Below are 18,492 nucleotides of genomic sequence, written 5' to 3'. Positions count from 1 at the left end.
ACAAGGGATTCTATCTTAGATTATGTTAAATAATGGGGTTATGGTTCACATCATATGTGTTGTATTTATGTTGAAGTGGATTGGGAGTGGCACACCTCTCTCTTGCAGGGAGGAAAATACAGACTTTTACTGTTCGACTGAATATTACCCTTCGGCAAGTGTCTTAATCAGTGCTAGACAGAAATGGAGTGCTCCTCCTCTAGTGTGTTAGCCAATTGCCCAAGGTGATATGCAAATCTAACATTTAAAATCAGCTATTTTTGCACCAACTAACGCAAAGAAACAATCAATAATGCAGACACTATGATATTTAGTTTGTGCATTTTTAGTTAAAGATTTTTGGGGACAGGCTGGTCTTACATCTCACCCAAACCTAATTCCGTCTCTCCTCCAATCAGAGCCAGGGAAAAGCCTGCAGAGGGATTATGGTCTTTAAAGAACTGAACGTTTAGCTGCATGGCTTTCTTTAGCTCTACTCTCCTCTCCTCTCTCTACAGCTATTGCAGCAGTGCAATGGATCGAAGCCTATGTGTGATATTAATAAACCCAGAGGGCAATATTCACTGTAGGCAGCAGTAGTGTTAGATTACAGTGTGTGTGAATGCCCTGGAAGGGCTGGTCCTGATGTGTACATAGTATTGTTAATTCTGTTTACAGCACGCCTCTCACTCGGTGACAGATTGAACCTGAGGTCGATCCCTACCCTTCACGCCACCACCTACCCTACTCAGCACTTCATCACCCAGGCTAAAATAGACTTGACTTTTAAAGCCTCGCCTTTTTACTGCAAGACTGCAGTCGCCCTCTTTCCTCTACCCTCTTCCCTTTGCCTTATCGATTTCCTGCTCAACAAAAACCCGCCGTTTTTTTCGTCAGTTATGGCAGCCATCCCAGTAAAAGGCTATCTATCGCATCTATATGCAGCGCTACTGGAAGAGCAATCCAGCCCGCCCTCCACGCCAATATGTTTTCCTGACGTTCAAAATGAACAAACAAGAAACAGTACTTACAGTACATACCGTATATACATTTCAAAGTTTGGAAAAGGATCTTTGTCGCAGGGCACGGCTCTAACAGAGGAGAGAGTGTTTCAGTCAGTTCATCTGGCTCGACTGTCAGGGCTGTAGCAGAAGCCGTGTGGATGCAGTGGATTGGAAGCTGTGAGACAGATTTCAACATGCCTGGTTTACTCAACTTCTCTCATCCTCTGTGACATGACTTCCTACTTTGAGATTTCCTATTAATCTCCCGAGCCTTCAAAGAAAAGTCAGTCTTTTTCACTATTGACACTAAGTGCTTTCCTTTTCCAAGCCCTGTGCTTCATCAGGTAGCTGTGGGGAGCTTGGAACAGGGTTGCCAGGTCAAGCAAAAATTCTAGCCAAATGACCACTCAAAACCTGCCCAAAAGGCCTGAAAACTAGCCAATTATTTATTTTTTCACAGCAAGATAGGAATTGCCATATCTATACAATAAACCATTTTTCCATAACGTTATCGAGACAATTAAGAACAAATATCATAGTAACTTGAGACGACCGTTACAAAATAATAATTATTAATAATAATAAATAATTATGTAATAAAGGAATTTGTATATGTGACAAGAGAAAATATAATTCGCCCTGATTAAACTCGCCAGATCATTTTCCATCAATGGATGTCGCTTTACCTCGCTTGACTGGTATGATAAAGAAATAAGGCTACAGTAGCCTAGACAAGATGTAGGCAAGATGTAAACTGAACGATTTAGCAGTTTGCTTAGTTCAAATTAACAGACTGATTTATTCAACATGAATAGTGAGGCGATTTCGCAATAGTAAATGCTTGTTTCCTCAATTTCCTGCTGGAATAGGCTACTGAGGATGGGGTCATAATTTCAATCACTGAATTAAATATGAATAATATGTATATGAACTGAATATGCTTGTCAACAACAGCCAGTTTTTATTTTTTACATTTGTTTTACCTGCAGCCTAATCTGACTACTGTTAAAGTCAATCTAATGCGTTCATAGTAACACAAGGCTACAACAACAACAAACTGAAGTTATAGGCTTTTTATTCAATTCGTTAGCCAGCTCCAGGTAGGCTACACAAGCGGCAAAAATGTATTTGCAATGACTCCAGTGATATCGTAATTTCAATATATTTGATCAAATGTTAGCCTACAATGGCATATACATTAATAGGCTACTTGATGGCCAACAATAACACATGTATAATTCTCCACATTTAGCCTAATGTCAGTTTCATTGAGGACTTTTCCCCATAAAAAGAACCACGCGAGGGTTTCATAACTTCCATTTCAAATTTCCACCCGGGCAGCCCCCGAGACCCAAGAATTGAGCATGCACAAAGCACTTCGCTTGATACCGTTTTCTTTAAGCAGTCAACATTAGAATGCAGTTTAAACCACCTCCAAGCGGATTTATGTAATGCGCTCTAGTAATGCGAAAGTAGTTTTCCAGTGCTTAATGTTTTATGGAAAAGGGTTTGGAAATAGCTGTCTCCATAATGACAATCTAAATAGACTACCTACATGTCACGACGTGCGCGCATGCTGTTCGCTCTCCTCTCGCTCACGTCACGAGCATGACGGGCATGATACACTAGCACAGGTTGCCGACCAGTGGTGGAAGGAAAGCGGTGAGAAGCGGAAAGTGCGGGGGACCTTTGGGCGGTGCGAAGGTGGCATGGGAGGCGGTGAAAAAGCGAAACTTTTTCCAACTTTATGCAAATCACCAGCGCGACCGCTGGGCGATGACCAACCATATCGAGTGGTTCCCATGACGAATTTGATGCTATGCGACCCAAGGCTGGAGACTTTCTTCAGCAAAGATGGCTGACAAAAATACTATGATGGAAGCAAATGTAAGTGATTATAACGTCATAACGAATCATGCAAAAAAAATCTACAGTTGACAGGAATATGTTAGTTAATGTAGAGACAAACGAGTATGCATATTTTTTTATCATAAAGTTAATTTACGAAAATCGCGATTTAGCAAGCTAGCTGACTAGCTAACATTAGCCAGCTAGCTGACTAGCTAACATTAACCAGCTAGCTGGCTAGCTTTATGGGTGTTGTGACATGAGTATGAAATTGTAATTCTGGTTGTTTGTTTTAGGGACTCCTGAAACAACCAGCAAGACAGGCTGTCGTCTTGTGAAACCGTGGATGTAAAGAATCTAGCTAGCTAAAGCATTTAATGCAAATTGAATGTACAATTTTGTAAGCTCTCCTTGCTGATATTTGCCATGCAATGCAGATAGATGAAATAACGTAGCTAGCTATGTTCTTGCTTATTGTGCAGTGGAAGATAACAATACCTGTATGCCTATGGATGTGTAGCTAGCTATCTAGCAGATCTGTGTATGGACCCAAACGTTTTGTATACATATTAGTTCAGAACCTAGCTATGAACCTTAGCTATCATAGCCAGTTGTATCAACTTCAAAACAGTGAATGACATTAATGAAGCCTATGGATTGAGTAGAATATAATATAACTTTGTGCCAAGGATGCAAGTCGTAGACAAGTTATTACCATGCATGAGATCCCCACATTGTAGCCTGTACATTTAATATATTCACTGATCATGTACTCTACCTTGGCAAATAAAGGTGCAGTTCCGGTATGAATGTCTTTGAGATAATTTTTCAGTCATATCCAATACCAGGAGCATCAAATTCCAGTCTTTGAATGATGCTGTGTCTGCATGTATGTATTACAATTATACACTTCAACAGTGTTTACCAATCTTGATCCTGGGACATCAATGGTTACACATTGTAACTAATATACTAGAAACAGGATTTAACTAGTTAAAGGCTGATTTGTAATTAATATACAGAAATAGAATTTAAAAAAACATATACTACAAATCCTATGCATCATGCAAATACTCTAAATCTGGTTCATCTCAATATCTAATGCCCTTCATCTGCATTGATCTGATAAACACAGGATATGTGTAGTATTTCATCAAATGAAACTTCATTTCAACCAGTAGAGAATGTGAAACGCTTTATTGAAAGAAGTTCATTATCCAAGTGTTATAAATACATGCATTATAAATATTATACTTGTAATATTATAAATACAAGTTCAATCTGTACTTCAATGCACATCTGTTGTGCATTATAAAAACAGGAAGAAATAGGTGGCAAGAGGTGTAAAATACAAAGGGAAAGAGGTATGAACATAGGAGCAGGGAAGGCAGCATATGATTAATGAATCAGTGCTACCCAAATATTCTCTCAGTTCATCACAATTACATAATAGTGTCTCTAGTCGGCCCGGAGGTTATCTTAAGCGTGGGTGAGGTGGCGATGATGGGACTGGGGGTTGGCATCCTCTCTCTCATCAAAACATATCTGTAGATGGAGAGAAAGAGCATGTTTAAGCCTTGTTTTTATTTTTATTCTAACATTGTTAGTCATCATAATCATCAGGAGGTGACATGCAAAACTGACCTTGAATCATTAACTCTGGGACTACTGAATCTCTATGTCACGCCCTGACCTTAGAGATCCTTTTTATGTCTCTATTTTTGTTTGGTCAGGGCGTGAGTTGGGGTGGGCATTCTATGTTTTTATTCTATGTTTTTCTATTTCTATGTGTTTGGCCGGGTGTGGTTCTCAATCAGAGGCAGCTGTCTATCGTTGTCTCTGATTGAGAACCATAGTTAGGTAGCCTTTTCCCACCTGTGTTTTGTGGGTAGTTGTTTTCTGTCTTTGTGTCTGTACCAGACAGGACTGTTTCGTTTAGTTTCATTCTCTTTGTTATTTTGTTTAGTGTTCTGTTTTAATAAATTAATATGAACATTTATCACGCTGCACTTTGGTCCGATGATTCCTTATCTTCAGACGACGAACGTTACAGAACTACCCACCACCAACGGACCAAGCAGCGTGGTAACGAGGAGCGGAGGGTTCAGGACTCCTGGACTTGGGAGGAGATATTGGACGGTAAGGGACCCTGGAAACAGGCTGGGGAATATCACCACCCGAAAAAAGAGCTGGAGGCAGCTATAGCTGAGAGGCGGCGATATGAGGCAAGGCAGCGCAGCAGGCACGAGAGGCAGCCCCAATTTGTTTTGGGGGGAGGCACACGGGGAGATTGGCGGAGTCAGGCGATAGACCTGAGCCAACTCCCCATGCTTACCGGAAGCAGCGTGGTACTGGTCAGGCACCGTGTTATGCGGTGAAGCTCACGGTGTCGCCAGTGCGAGCTCATAGCCCGGAGCGCTATAGGCCAGCCCCCCGCAAGTGCCATGCGAGAGTGGGCATCCAGCCAGGGCGGATTGTGCCAGCTCAGCGTGTTTGGTCTCCGGTGCGCCGTTTCGGCCTAGGGTATCCTGCGCCGGCTCTGCGTACTGCGTCTCCGGGGCGCTGGGAGGGTGCTGTTCGTCCTATGCCTGCGCTCCGCCCGTGCCGGGCTAAAGTGGGCATTGAGCCTAATGGAGAGGTGCGAGTGGTAAGCACCAGATCTCCAGTGCTCCCCCACAGCCCGGTTCGACCTGTGCCTGCACTCTGGAGGGGCCGGGCTAAAGTGGGCATTCAGCCTGGAGGAGTGGTGCCAAGGCTGCGCACCAGAGTTCCAGTGCCTCTCCACAGCCCGGTTTATCCGGTGCCTCCTCTACGCACCAGGCCTCCTGTAAGTCTCCCCAGCCTGGTGGGCCCTGTTGCAGCCCCACGCACCAGGCTGTCTCTGCGTCTCCTCCAGTCCGGACCCTCCAGCGACGCCCTCCAGTCCAGCCTCCAGAGTCTCCCTCCTGTCCGAAGCTGCCAGAGTCTCCCTCCTGTCCAGAGCTGCCAGAGTCTCCCTCCTGTCCGGAGCTGCCAGAGTCTCCCTCCTGTCCGGAGCTGCCAGAGTCTCCCTCCTGTCCGGAGCTGCCAGTCTCCCTCCTGTCCGGAGCTGCCAGTCTCCCTCTTGTCCGGAGCTGCCAGAGTCGCCCTCCAGTCCGGAGGCGGCGGCGAGGGTCCACGCTCCAGAGGCGCCACATAAGTGGGCCAAGCTTAAGGTGGAGCGGGGTCCACGTCCCGCACCAGAGCCGCCACCGCGGATAGATGCCCACCCAGACCCCCCCCCCTATAGGTTTAGGTTTTGCGGCCGGAGTCCGCACCTTTGGGGGGGGGGGGGGGTGTACTGTCACGTCCTGACCTTAGAGATCCTTTTTATGTCTCTATTTTAGTTTGGTCAGGGCGTGAGTTGGGGTGGGCATTCTATGTTTTTGTTCTATGTTTTCTATTTCTATGTGTTTGGCCGGGTGTGGTTCTCAATCAGAGGCAGCTGTCTATCATTGTCTCTGATTGAGAACCATACTTAGGTAGCCTTTTCCCACCTGTGTTTTGTGGGTAGTTGTTTTCTGTCTTTGTGTCTGTACCAGACAGGACTGTTTCGTTTCGTTTCATTCTATTTGTTATTTTGTTTAGTGTTCTGTTTTAATAAATTAACATGAACACTTACCACGCTGCGCTTTGGTCCGATGATTCCTCATCTTCAGACGACGAACGTTACACTATCTGTATTTCAATGTAAAGCATCTCTTTAATAATACATCCTGTTGACCTGAACAAGTGACCTCTCACCTCTGATCATGCTGTGCCCTCTATGTAGCCAGTTCAGATGCGGGAGGGGTTCACCGACATAGCTGATATAACCTAGAGAATTTAGGGAGATGAGGCGAGGGATGAAGTGAAGGAGAGATACTGTTATTGAGAAAATAAGGTAGTTAAAGAGACAGTGTTCTAACAGGAATCTGTGTGTGTGGCCTCACCTGGTGTCCACACCACACTAAGTGGCTGCATAGTACTTTATGCTGGAAAACATGAACGGGCACACCAGGACAAACAATATAGCCTAGTTATAGAAATAATGAAGTGTCTTACTATTCTCCATGGTTGGCCCTCTTGCCTATTCCTTGAAGGTGGAAGGAGCTACAGTTATACACCTGAGCCTGCTTACTGCACAACACAATCCATCAATCAGATTGATACACGAGTATGTAGGTGTGGGTTATAGGGTGTCTAATTGTCCTACATTTTATTCAATATGGGTGATTTAAAATAGCCTGTTTTGTTTTTGTACAGACATCACACCCTTACCTAAACAGCACCCTCACCTGAGAAGTAGAAATCAAAGGGCGAGAAACTGGGAATTGAATAACTGCAGTTGACATAGCTAAGTAAATGGAAGAATACTCTAATTGCAATGTAAATGGCTCTTAAAATAGCCTTTGGTTGTGCATAGTCTATGGTATCACCAGGTTGTGTCTATAGTCTATGGTGTTACCAGTGAACAGCACCCTCTTCGAAGAAGTAGGAGGTGAAGATCTCCCGTACACAGATTGCCTCTTGCTGCGTTGTTGGACCCCATCCTTGAAACATCCTGCAGAGCAGCAGACTTCTCCTCTGGCACATGGTGGCGAGCTGCAGATCCCCTCCTGGTCCTCGTGTCCATCCTCATGAAGTTATGCAGGACACAGGTAGCCTTCACACACCTGAATTCCTCCATGAGGCAGTCCCAGATGGCCTTGCAGTGCCCTACACGTTAACTGTAGGCAATCGTTTTGAAGGAATCTCCAGTTACAAGGTTTCTGTAGGAATGTAGAAGACAATGTAATTGTTAGACTTTTACATCACCAGGTCATTGTGGATTACTGAAGTATAATATCCCTGATAACAAATCATGATAACATTGGATTGATAGATGCATATGCACACATATGTGCATGTGACAATAACAGGATCATATCAAGGATAGCATCACAAATGAATACATAAATACCACTTGAAGCTTGATGATGAGTTGATCATTTGACTCAGCTGTGCAGTGCCAAGGCAAAAACAAAAATGTGGGCATATTAGAATAAACTATTAAAGACTACCAGACCCCACGGGATTCTCCAATTACATTGAATGAACTACAGGACAAAATACAAACCCTCCAACACAAAAAGGTCTGTGGGGTGATGGTATCCTAAATGAAATGATCAAATATACAGACCACAAATTCCAATTGGCTATATTTAAACTTTTTAACGTCATCCTCAGTTCATCTTCCCAAATATTTGGAACCAAGGATTGATCACCCCAATCTACAAAAGTGGAGACAAATTTGACCCCAATAACGACCGGAGATATGCGTTAACAGCAACCTTGGGAAAATTCTCTGTATTATCATTAACAGCAGACTCGTACGTTTCCTCAGCGAAAACAATGTACTGAGCAAATGTCAAATTGGCTTTTTACCAAATTACCGTATGACAGACCACGTATTCACTCTGCACACCCTAATTGACAAACAAGACAAAACAAAGGCAAAGTCTTCTCATGCTTTGTTGATTCAAAAAATCTTTAGACTCAATTTGGCTTGAGGGTCTGCTATACAAATTGATGGAAAGTGGTGTTGAGGAAAAAACATACAACATTATAAAATCCATGTAAACAACCAACAAGTGTGCTGTTAAAATTGTCGAAAAACACACATTTCTTTCCACAGGGCTGGGGGGTGAGACAGGGATGCAGCTTAAGCCCCACCCTCTTCAACATTTATATCAATGAATTGGCGAGGGCACTAGAACAGTCTGCAGCACCCGGCCTCACCCTACTAGAATCTGAAGTCAAATGTCTACTGTTTGCTGATGATCTGGTGCTTGTGTCCTCAACCAAGGAGGGCATACAGCAGCACCTAGATCTTCTGCACAGATTCTGTCAGACCTGGGCCCTAACAGTACATCTCAGTAAAACAAAAATAATGGTGTTCCAAAAAAAGTCCAGTTGCCAGGACCAAGAATACAAATTCCATCTAGACAAAAGAAGAAAAAAAAATATATATGTATACGGGGTGGCAGGGTAGCTTAGTGGTTAGAGCATTGGACTAGTAATCGAAAGGTTGCAAGTTCAAATCCCTGAGCTGACAAGGTACAAATCTGTCGTTCTGCCCCCCGAACAGGCAGTTAACCCACTGTTCCTAGGCCGTCATTGAAAATAAGATTTTTTTCTTAACTGACTAGCCTGGTTAAATATAATAATAATAAAATAATAAAAAACAATACCTCGACCTAAACATCAGCTCCAAAATACTTTAATCAGTTATAGAACCCATTGTCACATGGAATGACGCTGGAGAGACGAAGCAGGTACGGGGAGTAAAACATTTAATAAATAACGGACATGGAATGAGACAGGAACAGCGTCAGCAAACAGGTAACAAAGACAAAAAACATTAAATGCAGCAGCGGGGAACAGAGCAAGGGAACTGACAAATATAGAGGAGGTAATAAACAGATGAGTGAGTCCAATATCGCTGATGCGCGTGACGAGGGAAGGCAGGTGTGCATAATAGATGATAGTGATGCAGGGCAGCCTGGCGCCCTCAAGTGCCGGGGGGGGGGGGGGCAGATGTGACACCCATTGCCCTTTATGGTTGTGAGGTCTGCGGTCCGCTCCATAACCAATAATTCACAAAATGGAACAAACACCAAATTGAGACTGCATGCAGAATTCTGCAAAAAATGTCCTCAGTGTACATCGTAAAACACCAAATAATGCATGCAGAGCAGAATTAGGCCGATACCCGCTAATAATCAAAATCCAGAAAAGAGCCGTTCGATTCTACAACCACTTAAAAATGTATTCGGCCATCGCTAATCCATATATTTTTTTGTACATATTCTTATTCATTCCTTTACACTTGTGTGTATAAGGTAGTTGTTGTGAAATTGTTAGATTACTTGTTAGATATTACTGCATGGTCGGAACTAGAAGCACAAGCATTTCGCTACACTCGCATTAACATCTACTAACCATGTGTATGTGACAAATAAAATTTGATTTGGTTTGATTTAAGCCCTGTATACCTGCTTCTAACATGTGTCCTGCATCCTGATCTTGTCCATTTACACCTATAAGATCTGATCACAGTCAGACCCCAATGCGTCTTTTAATCATGTACACCTATCGAAAAATGTGGGCTAAAACACAATGTGCAGGACAAAGGATACATGTTAAAACCAGGTATAAGTAAGGGCTTTACCTTTACTTAATATCCATCCCAGATCCGGGAGCATCCTCATCAAAAAAGCTGACTAGCCTAGCCTAACGGGACAGGGATATTATATAATATAATTTTCATGAAATCACAAGTCCAATACAGAAAATGAAAGATAAACATCTTGTGAATCCAGCCATCATTTCCGATTTTTTAAATGTTTTACAGCGAAAACACAATATGTATTTCTATTAGCTAACCACAATAGCCAAAGACTCAACCGCATATTTTCATCCTTGTTTCTACCGCATAGGTAGCTATCACAAAACCGACCAAATAGAGATATAATTAGTCACTAACCAAGAAACAACTTCATCAGATGACAGTCTTATAACATGTTATACAATAAATTTATGTTTTGTTCGAAAATGTGCATATTTGAGGTATAAATCATAGTTTTACATTGCAGCTACCATCAAAAATATCACCAAAGCAGCCAGAATAATTACAGAGAGCAACGTGAAATACCTAAATACTCATCATAAAACATTTATGAAAAATACATGGTGTACAGCAAATGAAAGATAAACATCTTGTGAATCCAGCCAATATTTCCGATTTTTTTAAGTGTTTTACAGCGAAAACACAATATAGCATTATATTAGCTTACCACAATAGCCAAACACACAACCGCATTTATTCACCGCATAGATAGCATTCGCAAAAACCAGCAAAAGATATAAAATGAATCACTAACCTTGAACAACTTCATCAGATGACAGTCTTATAACATCAGGTTATACAATACACCTATGTTTTGTTCGAAAATTTGCATATTTAGAGCTGCAAACCGTGGTTATACATTGTGAAAATGTAGCAACATTTCCCCAGAATGTCAGGAGCTATTTTGGACACTCACATAATCTGACCAAAGAACTCATCATAAACTTTCCTAAAAAATACTTGTTGTATGGCAAATAAAAGATACACTGGTTCTTAATGCAACCGCCGTGTTAGATTTTTAAAAATAACTTTACCATAACAAACAGCTTGCGTTATTGCGAGACAGCGGCCGCCAAAACGGCGGAGAATAGAAATAACATTTCCCACAGAAATACGAAATAACATCATAAATTGTTCTTACTTTTGCTGAGCTTCCATCAGAATCTTGTACAAGGAGTCCTATTTCCAGAATAAATCGTTGGTTGGTTTTAGAATGTCCTTTTCTCCTGTCGAATTCGCGCCACAATGCTAGCCAATGTTGATGACGTTCCCAGTTTCTCTCGACGCAAAGAACGGAAAACTCCAAAAGTCCCAATAAACGTTGAATAATCTGATAAAACTCGGTTGAAAAAACATACTTTACGAAGTTATTATCACATGTATCAAATAAAATCAGAGCCGGAGATATTAGCCGTGTATACCGAACGCTTATCAGAAGACAATATGGAGGTGCTTCGCGCGCCTAGGTAGAGAAAGGAAATTCCTGACCTGCCACTCCAAAAGCTCTTGTTCGACCTCAGATCAAGCTAGACACCCCATTCCACCTTCCACTGCCTGTTGACATCTAGTGGAAGGCATATGAAGTGCATGTATATCGATAAATATAAGCCAGTTGAATAGGCAGGCCCTGGAACAGAGCCTCGTTTTCAGATTTTTCACTTCCTGTATGGAAGTTTGCTGCAAAATGAGTTCTGTTTTACTCACAGATATAATTCAAACAGTTTTAGAAACTTGAGAGTGTTTTCTATCCAATGCATATTGTATGATCTAGAATAGAGTACGAGGCAGTTTAATTTGGGCAGGATTTTTTCCAAAGTGAAAATAGGTACTAAACACTTATCCCACGGGACACCAGTACAAAAAAGTATGAAAATGTATGCACTCACTACTGTAAGTCGCTCTGGATAAGAGTGTCTGCTGAATAACTAAAATGAGATATAATATAAAATAGAATATAATATAGAATATAATAGAAAATATGAAGAAAACATTTTTACAGTGTAATCACACATTTAGTCCACCAAGTTGTTTTTTTTTTAGTTTAAGAAAACAAAAAGTGCAGCTAGGTGCAATAAACCCACATATCAGACATGGCCCTCACTTTGTGCTGAATTTGAAAGTCTTCATGCATTTCACTTAACTTGGCAGTAATCACATCATACTGTAGGTATGACGTCCTCTCAGTCTTGCACAAGCGAAAGCAGCTGACTCCCTCTCCAAGGTGTCCTCCTCGATCCAGTGGCATGTCAGGCTGAAGAAGCATCTGTTATGGGCAGACCAGATGTCTGCTGTGCAGGGGTGGAAAATGTACTCAATTGGCATACTTGAGAAAAAGTAAAGATACCTTCATAGAAAATGACTCAAGTAAAAGTGACCCAGTAAAATACTACTTGAGTAAAAGTCTAAAAGTATTTGGTTTTAAATATACTTAAGTATAAAAAGTAAATGGAATTGTTAAAATGTAGTACTTAAGTAGTACTTTAAAGAATTTTTACTTTACACCACTGCTGCTGTGGTGCAGACTGACTTTATGCTCTGGAGTTTGGTGGAGAGAGCCTCTTTCATGGACTCAAATTCCCTTTCTATCCGATACATCAAAGTCTTTCTACACATAACTTTTCTCCCACCACTGATTCCTTCTACTAGCTTGGGGGAATGAAGGCACCTCTACTAGTGAAAAGGGTTGCACATCCTCTATGATGAAGTCAAATACCCAGTGATTAACCTGGCTTTGTTAGGTGTGTGGTTCTTCTGGTTATAGTTTTGCTTGTTTCAATGGTGTACAAGATGTCCCTTTTTGGCCATCTGTAGATGGCTGTGCATCTCTCCACTCCTCCATGTCATCTGGTTGCCTTTTCCTGCTCAGGGTCTTCCATTGATTGTTATGCATCCTCTGAAAAAACAAAATGTAATCACTTAACTATGACAATACAGTATAAGTAAAATAACAGTGGAGTGAGAAGCTTGTTATTGTTTCAATTAAGGATTGTAGCTTTACCCAAATTTTGTCCAACCTTTTGAAACTTATGTTTCACTTTCTATAGCCTGCCCCTATCTCATAAACACAGGGCTGGGGTTGGAACATGTAACCACTCACATATGGACAAAGCTGTGAATGCAATGATGTCTATGGTGGTTTATATTTTTTGTATAGAAATACTCAAATATTTATTTGGGTTGAAAAAACTATTAAACAGCAGGACAACTGCAGTGTGGCTTTCTTGATTTGGGTAGCATGGTACTCTGAAACCATAGCTAGCTAGCTAGCTAACTAAGTTAGCAACAACCCTGACAGTGAGCATCTTGTAATGTTGGGTTACAGAGTGCAACTAACGTTAACTTTCAAAACGTTATTTTTTTGTACTTTTGATTTAGCTAGCTAGCTAGGCTATGTAGCCCAGTGGATTTCACCCAACTATCTACAACTGATTTGTCTTAGTTAAAATAGATTTCATTAAATTGTTAACAAATTAGCACAATAGCATACTTGCTATAATATCTTGCTAAGTACAGTAGCTAGCAACCGACAGAGCAACCTTAAGTGAGCAGCATACCACATAGTGTAGGAGAGTTGGCAAGCAAATTAGCAAACTAAACAGGCTAGCTAGCTAGAAATCTGACTAAGTAGCTAGCTAGTACTCTCTGAAATCCCCGACCTATACCGGAAGATTGGTAACATTGTGAAGACAACCTGTCTGTCTCTAGAGACTAGGTAGCTAAGCAAGATAACGATCCACACCTCCCAATCGTCATCCTTACATCCAAGTGTTTCTTCAGGTTCGAAGTCGAGTCTCTGGATATTGACAGCAGCTTTACCGTGGGAAAACATAGTTTGCATTGAACTGTTACATTACTGCCCCTTTCTTCTCTGAACACACTGTTCTTTGAAAATGCCATCCAAAAAATGTACTGCATGGGGTTGGGGTAATGCGCTGTGTTGGCGCGCCATACCTTTTTCCTTTGTGACTGTGTATGTTGCTCAGACGGTAAGATCAAAGAGGTACTTTTTCAGTTAATTATATGATTGACGTTAATATGAAAGGAAAAAAAATATTCTGAAAATATCCCTTCTAAATTTGAAAGTAATCCTAGAAGTAATTATCTACTTAAAACATTTTTTTTGCTGGTATTGTAACGGTTTACAGTTATTTTTTGTAATCCATTACATGTTCGTTTTGATATTTCAACCTGTGTGTCCTGATCGCGTCTGGTGTGGATGGACAAAATCAACATGCGCGCAATGGCCCGGTCTAGTCAGCATGTTAGAAATAGCCCAAAAACCTGCAACCCATGACCAATACATTTTCAACTGCAACATCGTTTTCAAGGTAGCCCAATTTGGTGGGAAAACTGCAAACATGACAACACTGGCTGGAGAGAGACAGAGAGAGGTGGGGGTGGGGTGGGGTGGGGGGCAAGAGAAAGAAAGAAATCCCAAAAAAATATATAGAGAGAGTAAGAGATGGAGAGGAGAGGAGAACCTTAGCTGGGAAGCTTCTAGACGAGAGAGAGCAAGAGATATTGCCCTCCAGGTAATGTTATCTATTAATCCTAATACTGGAAGGCAGCTCTATTCTGGCCAGGTTCTGTTTGTAGTTTGTTTATTGTGAGAGGTTGTGAAGTAGTAGGAATTGGGAACAGCTCAAATTCAAATCCAATAATTTTCATTTTGGGTCAAATCAAATCCCCCTGACCTTGGTCATTCGCATTAGCATTCTTTATATTAAAGCCATCTGTAATCAAACTGGATAGGTTAGGGGGTATCTAACAGCACAATCCAAGGCCACTGTCTTACCAAATGAACCTGCTCAGAGACACAGAGAAGATGCTGTTGGCAGAGCAGCTACGTATTTGCCAGCTGTGTGATGTCTGTGTCAGCGCTATGTCAGTATGTTGGTGTGTGTTGGCGGTGTGATACTGTAGTGTCATTAATTAATTGAACAGAATAATGAAAGAGCTGTGTAAGCGTCATCGATGTTTAGATATGCGCATCACACTGATTCATGGTGCTCTTTGGGTACACTGGCGGCCATGTTGGGTGTACCATTTGGATCAACTAAAATTCTATGGTCCTGACTCCTGACCCTACCTGTGTTCTTCTCTCCCACCCCAGGTAGAGCCAGCCTGCACGGGAAGGCGTCTCTTCAGATCGACCCAGTGCGCTCAGAAGACCAGGGCTGGTACGAGTGTAGGGTCCTGATGTTGGAGCAGCAGTACAACACCTTCCACAATGGCAGCTGGGTGCAGCTCACAGTCAATGGTGAGTCGCTGGCTGCATCCTAAATAGCAGCCTATTCCCTATCTATTGCACAACTTTTGAACAGGGCCCATAGGGCTCTGGTCAAAAGTAGTGCACTGTAAAGGGAATAGGGTGCCATTTGCTTCACTTCACTGTTACTTTACTGTCAGCACCAACAGATTGGAGTGTGGTAAGTGTGGTTTGGGATTGAGACCAATATGGAGAATGGGTTTCTACAGTGTAATCTCGTCAGGTGTGTGTGCTCGAGTGATTCATGACAATGTTCACCTCATAGCTTGCTAACATTCCAAGCCGCCACGGTTTTCATTGTTTTACCTCAGATAGCTTTACTATAGCTAACTACATTCTGAATATTTTGTCAGAACATTCCTTCTCTCTGACTCGACAGTCAGATACAGTAGAGGTGACAATGACTTGTCTGTCTGAGATTTCAGATTTACTGTGTGCCTGCTGATTTGTTTTATCACTTGTCCAGTCCCATGTTTGGCTTTTTACTAATTGTATGTGGTACTGTACAATCATTTGTTGGAACTCACAGTTGGAACTTTTAGAAGGTTGAATAATGTTCTAATTGTAGACATTCAGTTACATAGCATTATTTAAATATTCTCCATGTAATGTTAATGGGGCGCTAACATGGCTGTCATAGAATGTTGAAGTATCATGCAGAAACGTCAATGTCCTAACTCTCTAAATGCATGGCTCTGTTCAAGACCATCTAGAGTCAAGTTACAATGATACCCACGATCTTTACTATTTTATCTTCTGAAAACCAAATCAGTTTTATATTCGTATTTTCTGATGGGTTCTGATTGTATTCATTTTGTCAGATCTTATAATAGACAATAAAAAATACTTGTCTTGGAGAAATGTAATGGAATTTAATTGCACGTTGCCATATTTAATTCAGTTTGCAGGGCCGCGGACGCTAAATTGTAGCTGCTGCATATCTGTCCATTCCAATTATTTTGGTCTCTGCTGGTGTTATTGAGATACAATATATCTCCCATTTGGCCATCCTCCGGATGGATAGAGGTGGGTAGTTATTTCTCCATACGATGCAAGCATTTGAAAATAATGGGCTCGACCAAATGCAGTGGTTTCCTTAGTCATGTTTTAACATGAAACCTCCAGATAGACACCTCACAAGGACTGAAGATATTATTAGTGTGACGGTTTGCAGTTTATACTGTCAGATTCACACACAAAATATATTTTCGGTGTGTCAACTTATGCTCACTGTCTGTGTGAGGCTCATTCATATTCTCATCATGAACTTTCTAATCTGTAACTGATTGTATATGCATATACACTATACTTGACATTGGATGAGGTTCAACATATGTTCACTGTAAACCTAATGGTCACTACGAAACTGAAAAGGTAACGATTAAGAAGAGGGAGACTACCAATGTGTCAGTGTGTGCAAGCTTGCATCTACACTCTGTGTATTTGTGTTTGAGATCATTGCATGTATATAAGGGTACGTTTGCGTTTGGCTGTGGCTAAATGAGTTCTCTATCTGCTGAGTTACACTCGCGGTTGCCCTGCCAGGGAGTGTCACCTGCGGAGCCTCTAGGGGGGCGGGAGGGAGTGTGTGAACATCTGTGTGTGTTTGGTTTGAATGGCTTTCTGTGCAAGCCGGGCGGGCACACTGCATCTCTATGGCCGGCCTCATCAGTGTTCACGCTCAACTCACTCACTCACTCACTCACTCACTCACTCACTCACTCACTCACTCACTCACTCACTCACTCACTCACTCACTCACTCACTCACTCACTCACTCACTCACTCACTCACTCACTCACTCACTCGCCTATGCTCTCCACCTCTCCTACTCCCAGTACTTTACACTATCAATGAGTTATCTGGATAATATGTTTGATGTGTCTTTATCCTGTGTGTTGGAACCAGTTTTTGGTGTCTGAGTTCATATAAAACAAGTCTAAAACATTTTGTTTGTCCATACTTTGTTTACAGCAGTGTAATAGCAAATGTGCAGGGCATAAGGGTACTGCCTTGTTTTCCCAATTGGGGACTGTTGGGGCTGAACCTGAAGCCAAGCTCTCATGTCTACTGAAAGAGCCAGAGCAAAATGGCTGGCAGTGTTTGTGCTTGTTTTGAGACATCTGTGTGTTGAATTGACATTCAGAGGCCTCATCATGGCTGTATGTCCCCTCAAAGGGCCTCTGTTGGGAAGGCAGGTGCTCTCCTGGCCAGGCTTCATCACAGATACTAAAGGCAGCCATTTCATGGGGCCAGTGGAATCTACATATGATACACTCCCTGCTTTGACTTCCTGTTTGCTGCCCTCTACTTCCTGCCAAAAGGAGAGAGGATTCATGCCCACTCAGTGGCAGGTGTCAGATGGCAAGAACTTGTGCCCGAAAGACAGAGAGGCCACTGTGGTGCCTCTCCTCTCCTCTTCTCACCCTCTCCTCTCTTCTTAGTTTAGTATCAGTTAACAGTATGCTAATAAATCAGCAGCTTTTGGATAGAGTGAGAGAATACGTAAGTTAGAGAAACAGTGAGTGAGATTGTGCATGTCAACTCACACAGCTGCAGTAACTTCAGAGACAAATAGTCTGAAGGGGATCCCTTGTTGCCTTGAGTGAAAATGGTTGTTGGGTTGCGGATGGAAAGTAGAGTACAGTAAACAGTAAAGAGCTAAATATATGCTGCAATTCAATAAAAATGCATCATGATCCTTTCGTGCTGTAAGTAGTAGTCCTCAGGGAAAAGACGCTCTCTCACTCACTCTGGCTGGCTCTGTACTGTAAATGTTCATTTTGTCTGAAATCTGCTCATAAAGGGAAATCAAAGAAAAACGGTGTAAAAACTGTGCATCCCCGAAGAGCAGTCTTCCAGGGAGCGGGGGAAAGAGAGATGGCGAGAATGAGCGAGAAAGGGAGGAAGGCGGAGAATCAGAGTGAGGAGGAGAGGAGAGAGAAGGAGAGATGTCGGTGAGCAGGTATGGAGCTCTAAGGAGGCCATCTGCTCGTGTGGAAAGGTCTACAGATGGGAGTGGTGTGAAAACAGAAGCATCTGAATCCAGGAATATAGGAGACGTGAAAATTAGGAAAGTAAGGCGAGATTGTGATGCTCGACTTGGCTTTTTGTAGAACATCTCCCAAGTTCCCCACTTGATGACACTTACGTACTGATGTGTTGTACCTGATGGGCGGAAAGAACTCCCCTGTCAACCATTCCGCTCACAGTAAATGCCACCT

The 18,492-nt window shown here is 42.1% G+C and overlaps 1 protein-coding gene across 1 annotated transcript in view; it reads left to right on the top strand.

Moving 5' to 3' along the window:
• LOC120028440 (protein turtle homolog B-like) overlaps nucleotides 1–18,492 on the top strand; it is a 97,942-nt gene that overhangs the window by 53,206 nt on the left and 26,244 nt on the right. Inside the window, exon 4 of the mRNA XM_038973659.1 lies at nucleotides 15,113–15,259. Coding sequence (XP_038829587.1) covers nucleotides 15,113–15,259 — 147 coding nt within the window. The remainder of the gene's footprint in view (nucleotides 1–15,112; nucleotides 15,260–18,492) is intronic.

Source organism: Salvelinus namaycush, chromosome 34, assembly GCF_016432855.1.
Source record: "Salvelinus namaycush isolate Seneca chromosome 34, SaNama_1.0, whole genome shotgun sequence".
NCBI lineage: Eukaryota > Metazoa > Chordata > Actinopteri > Salmoniformes > Salmonidae > Salvelinus > Salvelinus namaycush.
Note: the sequence above shows the minus strand (reverse complement) of the source record. Positions and strands in the feature narration are given on the sequence as shown.